The sequence below is a fragment of the Archocentrus centrarchus genome, chromosome 13 (genome assembly GCF_007364275.1).
Source record: "Archocentrus centrarchus isolate MPI-CPG fArcCen1 chromosome 13, fArcCen1, whole genome shotgun sequence".
NCBI lineage: Eukaryota > Metazoa > Chordata > Actinopteri > Cichliformes > Cichlidae > Archocentrus > Archocentrus centrarchus.
In genome coordinates, this window is record NC_044358.1 from 9,032,684 (window position 1) to 9,039,223 (window position 6,540).

General features: G+C 39.2%; 1 protein-coding gene across 4 annotated transcripts in view; it reads left to right on the plus strand.

Annotated features, from left to right (window-relative positions):
• LOC115790593 (fibroblast growth factor 12) overlaps positions 1-6,006 on the plus strand; it is a 66,488-nt gene extending 60,482 nt beyond the window's left edge. Inside the window, exon 5 of one of the 4 annotated variants that reach the window (XM_030744425.1) lies at positions 5,661-5,997. In XM_030744425.1, coding sequence (XP_030600285.1) covers positions 5,661-5,812 — 152 coding nt within the window. In that variant the 3' untranslated portion in view covers positions 5,813-5,997. Of the gene's footprint in view, positions 1-5,660 lie in introns of all 4 variants that reach the window. The other 3 variants (XM_030744424.1, XM_030744426.1, XM_030744423.1) reach the window with 3 other exon arrangements.
• The last annotated feature ends 534 nt before the right edge of the window (positions 6,007-6,540 follow it).

Consider the following 6,540-nt stretch of genomic DNA (forward strand, 5'->3'; position numbering starts at 1 on the left):
GCATTGAAGGACATATCCTGGTCAAAAATGACTCAAGATTTCTCACAGTGTTACTGGAGGCCAAAGTAATGCCATCCAGAGTAAGTATCTGGTTAGACACCATGTTTCTAAGATTTGTGGGGCAGAGAACAAGAATTTCAGTTTTATCTGAATTTAGAAGCAGGAAATTAGAGGTCATCCAGGCCTTAATGTCTTTAAGACATTCCTGCAGTTTAACTAATTGATGTGTGTCATCTGGCTTCATTGATAGATAAAGCTGAGTGTCATCTGCATAACAATGAAAACTGATGCAGTGCTTTCTAATAATACTGCCTAAGGGAAGCATGTATAATGTAAATAAAATTGGTCCTAGCACAGAACCCTGTGGAACTCCATAATTAACCTTAGTGTGTGAAGAAGACTCCCCATTTACATGAACAAATTGGAGTCTATTAGATAAATATGATTCAAACCACTGCAGCGCAGTACCTTTAATACCTATAGCAAGCTCTAATCTCTGTAATAAAATGTTATGGTCAACAGTATCAAAGCTGCACTGAGGTCCAACAGGACAAGAACAGAGTCTAAAGCCTGTCTACAAAAAAATTGCACTGTAAAACCTCATCAGCTTTCCATCGTCTTTCTGAATGTTGTACATCAACAAGATTTCAACAATAATCAGCACAGTTACCATAATCCTGCCCTAAACTGTGGCCTACTTCAGGTGAACTGCTGGCTGAACATCGGCCTACATAAAGACTGACTAAAAGCAAACAAGACTTGTATTTTTCTGGTGAACTAAACCAGAATTACTGGCATAAATTAAGTAAATAATATATATATGCAGCTTTACTCACTGCTAAAATTTAGTGAAGTCTTTTAACAGGATATTTTTAGTCCTGGTTGAAGAAGATGAGTGATTAGGAAACCAGTAAAGAAGAATCCGACTGCAGAGACTGGCTTATTGTACTGTTTGTTTCAGTCCTGGTTTTCCAGAACAGGGTTGGAGTTTGTCAGCTTTTGAGCTGCTATAGTAACTACATCCAAGAAGCAAATGAAAGAGTTTGAGGAAGGTTTGGAGAGCTCAGAGGTGAGCCGGGAGCCGAGGTCGTACCGCGGGAACTCCTCTGAGTTTGAGGACAAGGTGAAGCTCTAATATCACAGATGGAGGTTTAACTGGAAACATGAAGCTCCGTCTCTACTTTCAGCTGCTCTGCCCCTCCCCTCTCATCACCCATCTTCATTTAAAAATATCTGTCAACTATCACCTTCCTCCTGTCCTGCTGTCAATCTTCTCCTCTTCCTCAGTGTCCTTCAGCCTCGTCCCATTTCTCCCCCTTTTCCTCCTTCTATCACCTCCTTACCCCACTAATGTTCTCCTTCCTTTTTACCTCCTCATTTCTGATTCATTCTTTTTCTTTTCTGTTATTTAATATCAGCACATACAGTTTGAAGTTAGCTACACATTTTAATAATTTTTTAACATTTGCTGCAGGGGTGCCTTATAACAAAAGCCAACCAGTGTGTTATTTGTGTAGAAGGTCAAATACTTACTTCTTGGTATGTTCTTCAGATTCAGATGAATGCCTACTCTTTAATATAAATTACACACCTGTGAATACATATTTATAATAATGTACCTGAATTCAGTGTAGCAGGATTAACTCGAATCTCTTTGGGTTTCTGAGCTTGTTGCGTTTTGTTGGTAGGACAACACAAGAATTCATGAGCTTCACAGGTTCTTTGATTTTTGCAGGTTTCTGAAGTTTTAAAGACAAAATAAACAGCATAATGTTTCAAGCATGTTTTTATGCATATATTTGTTAATTATTAAATAAAAATTTGATTTGTAATGTTTTCCTTTATTAAATAAACTTAATTTTATTTAAAAAGTGCAGCTATACGGGGTTCATGTGTGTTACATAAACCTGCATACACATTTTCAGCTCTGTATTTATGTATATACTAGGGGTGGGACTCGATTAAAAAAATTAATCGAATTAATTACAAGCTTTGTAATTAATCGCATTTTAATCACATTTCAATATTTAACATGAGAAATATTAATTTAAGTTTAGTTGATGAATGAATCAATATACATAAGCTTAAACTTCAAAATTTTGTTTATTTTCCCACAAGTCTACTACACAGACCAACGAAGGGTGGAAGTGCTCCTGTGATAAACTCCTGAAACTAAAGTTCAGCATCATAACTGGATAGTTTTATTCAACATTAATGTCTCACTTAATATAGTTGGAAATTAATCATTCGCTCAGCTGTATTCCTTGATGTTGTTATGTTTGTTTTAACAGCTTATTTTGAATAAAAGGATTAAAAATTAACCACAAATAGGAGAAAAAGTTTGTTCTCCATTTAACCAGCTGCTTTTACACAGCTGTGCTTCACACTCACAGTTGCTAGACGACATGAGCTCCGCAGAGGTGAGGGCAGGCGACGCTGATATGAAGGCTAGCTGCTCACTTCCAATCTTTGCGGTCTTCGTGGGCTGCAAAGGACCCGGTCTATGTGGGCCGGGTCCTTCAACGGATGCGGCCCCTGAATTTGGACATTGTGCGTTGATGTAATCTGTATGCCGGGAACTCGTGCACTGAGAAACGTTCCACGGTGCAAAATGCAATTAAAATGCATTAAAATTTTTAATTCGTTAATTTCCCCGCAATTAATTAATCGAAACTAACGCGTTGAAGTCCCACCCCTAGAATATACACATACATTTACGTGAATTACAAGTAAATACATTTGTTTACAATAACTTATTCTTTGTGCAAATATAATTGTTTAAAATATAAATACATTTTTTAAAGCTTGTAGTTTTGTTAAATAATTGAGATTGAATAATTAAAATAAATCGTTACATAATAATTACTCAGATACTGCAGACGGTTGTTAGTTGATTGTTAGTAATGGTTCGATAGTTAAATGATAAACTGGTGGCCCGTGTGTAAACCTGGACTGGGTCACCGTGGAGATCATACTGAGATAAAAATGTATTATCTCATGACAGAAAGCTACTTTTGAGCTGAAAATTCACAGGATTATTATATGAACAACCCTGAACAGATTCCTCATGGAAGGAATTGCATATTGTCTATTTTAGATCATATTAAGTCACCTGGTGGCAAGTATGAAACTGATCAAGCAGTCAACATATGAGCTGCAGGCAGACCCGTCGCTATGGGCGGGCCCTAGGGGGCCGTGCCCACCCACTGATACGCTTGGACCCGCCCTGGCCCCCCACCCAAGCCAGATCACTAATCAAGCCCGCCCACCCTAGCCAGATCAGTAATCAAGCTAATAATAGTGGTGCCCCCCCCCCGTTGGATTTCATAAGCCCCCCCTTAAGACTGAGATCTGGCGACAGGACTGGCTGCAGGAGGAAGGCCATCACATACACCCTCCTCCAAAAGTATTGCAACACTGAGGCCAGTCCCTTTATTTTTGCTGTAGGCTGAAAACATTTGGGTTTGACATTAAATGACGAACATGAAGCAAAAGATCAAAATCTCAGCTTTTATTTCCAGGTATTTACATCTGGATCTGATCCACAGTTCAGAGCACAGCAGCTTTTATCTGAAGACACCCATTTTTCTTGTGAGCAAAAGTATCGGCGCATGTTAATGACAGGTGTGCTTTGTTGCCCAGGTGTGTCCTGTTACATTGATTATTCAAGCAGTAAATAGCGCTCAGTTTCAGATCTGGGGTTTCCCTGTGCAGACTGTGCATTTATAGTTAGAGGAGTAACCACAGAGCTGTCTGTGGGTGAAAAACTAGCAGCTATGAACCACCCAATCAGAGCCATGAACAAACACTGACTGTAGTCAGTACAACTGTTTGGAATGTTCTGAAGAAGGAAGTCACCACTGGTGTACTAACAGGACCAGGTAGACTGAGGGAAACAGCAGCAGCTGATGACAGAAACCCTAAAATAGCTGTTAGTGACATCAGCAACAACCTCCAGAGGGCAGGAGTGAAGGGATCACAATCTGCTGTTCACAGAAGACTTCATGAACAAAAGTACAGAGACTTCACCACAAGATGCAAACCACTAATGAGCAAGAAGAACAGGAAGGGCAGGCTGGAGTTTGCCAAGAAGTACAGAGACGAGCCTCAGGAATTCTGGGACAAAGATGAACAGTTACCAAAGTGATGGAAAGGCTAAAGTTTGGAGAAAGGAAAGATCTGCTCATGATCCCAAACGTACGAGCTCATCTGTGAAACACAGTGGAGGTAATGTCATGGTTTGGACTTGCATGGCTTCTTCTGGGACGGGTTCATTAATCTTCATTGATGTTGTCACCATCATGGCAGCAGCACAATGAACTCAGGAGTCTACAGAAACATTTTGTCTGTCAATTTAAAAAAAGATGCAACCAAACTGACTGGCAAAAAAAACAGCAAGAGGCTGCAGTGAGAGGATTTGCAACGGAATATGAAGTCTTATTCATTTTAAACTATTTTACGTTTCTGTTCCAATAATTTTGTTTACAAGAAAAATGGGTGGGTTAGCTTCCCTTAGGCAGTATTATTAGAAAGCATTGCATTGATTTTCACTGTTATGCAGATGATACTCAGCTTTATCTATCCCTGAAGCCAGATGACACACATCATATAGTTAAACTGCAGGAATGTCTTGAAGGCATAAAGGCCTGGATGACCTCTAATTTCCTGCTTCTAAATTCTTGTACTCGGCCCCACAAATCTTAGAAACATGGTGTCAAACCAGATACTCACTCTGAATGGCATTACTTTGGCCTCCAGTAACACTGTGAGAAATCTTGGAGTCATTTTTGACCAGGATATTTCCTTCAATGCACATATTAAACAAATCTGTAGGACCGCTTTTTTGCATGTGTGCATTATTTCTAAAATTAGAAACACCCTGTCTCAGACTGATGCTGAAAAGTTAATTCATGCATTTATTACTTCTAGGCTGTAATTCATTATTATCAGGCTGTCCTAAAAGCCTTCAGCTGATCCAAAATGCTGCAGCTAGAGTACTGACAGGGACTAGAAAGAGAGAGCAGATTTCTCCCATATTGGCTTCTCTTCGTTGGCTCCCTGTTAATAATGTTATTATATAAATAAATACTTTTGATTCTAATTATTTATTTACTTTATACATATGAATCTTACTGCTATAAATACCTTTGTTTCAAAATTATTTTGAATAATTGTAAATAAGCATTTAAAACTACTTTCATGTTTATGTGTTAAATCATTTAAGTTTAATAAATATAGTGTCTTCATTTAAAGAATGTAAATATTAATCTTTTATACTTATATTAAGTATTCATTTTACTTATATGCATACAGTACAATTTTGCAAGTTGAATATTTATGCATATACTCACATTTGCATATTCCTTGTACATATATAATTAATATGATTATTTTTGATTCAAACGTGGTTTTAAAATACTTGTATAAATCAATACTATGAGATAAAACCATGTGTTTATAACGTACCAATGTCACATTCAAAACATTTAGACAAACATTAATATTTACTTGTGCAATGATGTTTCCTACCGCACAACACAAATCTTTCATGTTATATTGGACTAATCTTTATTTTATTTTTTTATTTGTAACATTTGGCTGTTCACATGGCGGCTGCTTTAATGACTCAGTATCTTTCTCCCCCCCCCTCCCCCCTGCAGTCTGTATGTATAAGGAGCCGTCGCTGCACGAGCTAGAGGAGAAGCTGCTGAAGTCCTCGAGGAGCCCGACGATGAACAGCGAGGAGCGGGCGAGGAGCCTGGAGAGGGAGCGGCAGGCAGCGGAGTCCTCCACAGAACGAGAAGCATCGTAGCCTGCAGCGCCACCCATAGGAGGAGGAGGACAACTCCCATTTTAACACTCCCTCTGTTCAGCAACAACAACAACCACACCAACGACGACAACAACCGCCATAACAACAACGGCGAAAACAAAGAAAAAAAAAGAAGCTAAAAAAAAATGGGGGAAAAAAATCTTCTTGCTCGTGATGAAATATTTTAAATCAAATGGAGGAGGGGGAGGGGCCTGTTTGGGAATGGAAAAAAAAAAATCAGGACTTTGATGATGATGATTTACATTTTATGCAAAAAGCCCTGCTGAAATGGCGCCGAGAGGCTAGCACACCTACTCTTCATCGCCACATTGTAATCATCATCATCATTTCTGTCATGACAAAATGTTTTTCCGAGTCGAGCGAGCGCTGAGAACTCCGAAGCTTTAAGCCATGTAGAAACTTCACTTCCTTTCATTTCTTAATGAATGCAAAGACTTTCGCACTTTTGACACGCCGCGCTTCTTCTTCTTCTTCTGCGTGATGTTCTGTCCAGTTGGAAGGAAGACATTTTCTGTTTCGTCTTCTTCAGCTGCCACATCTTTATGTGCGTTACGTTGTGTTTTCAGGTTGGGGAGTCTTTGTGGGTTTTTTGTTGCGGAAACTGCCGCCGACTGAAGGAATGAATACGGAAGGATTTCCCGCTCTGTGCGGCCCGAACTGCTTCCTGTGACGGAGGTCAGTCACGTGACCAGGTTCAAGTTTGTGAC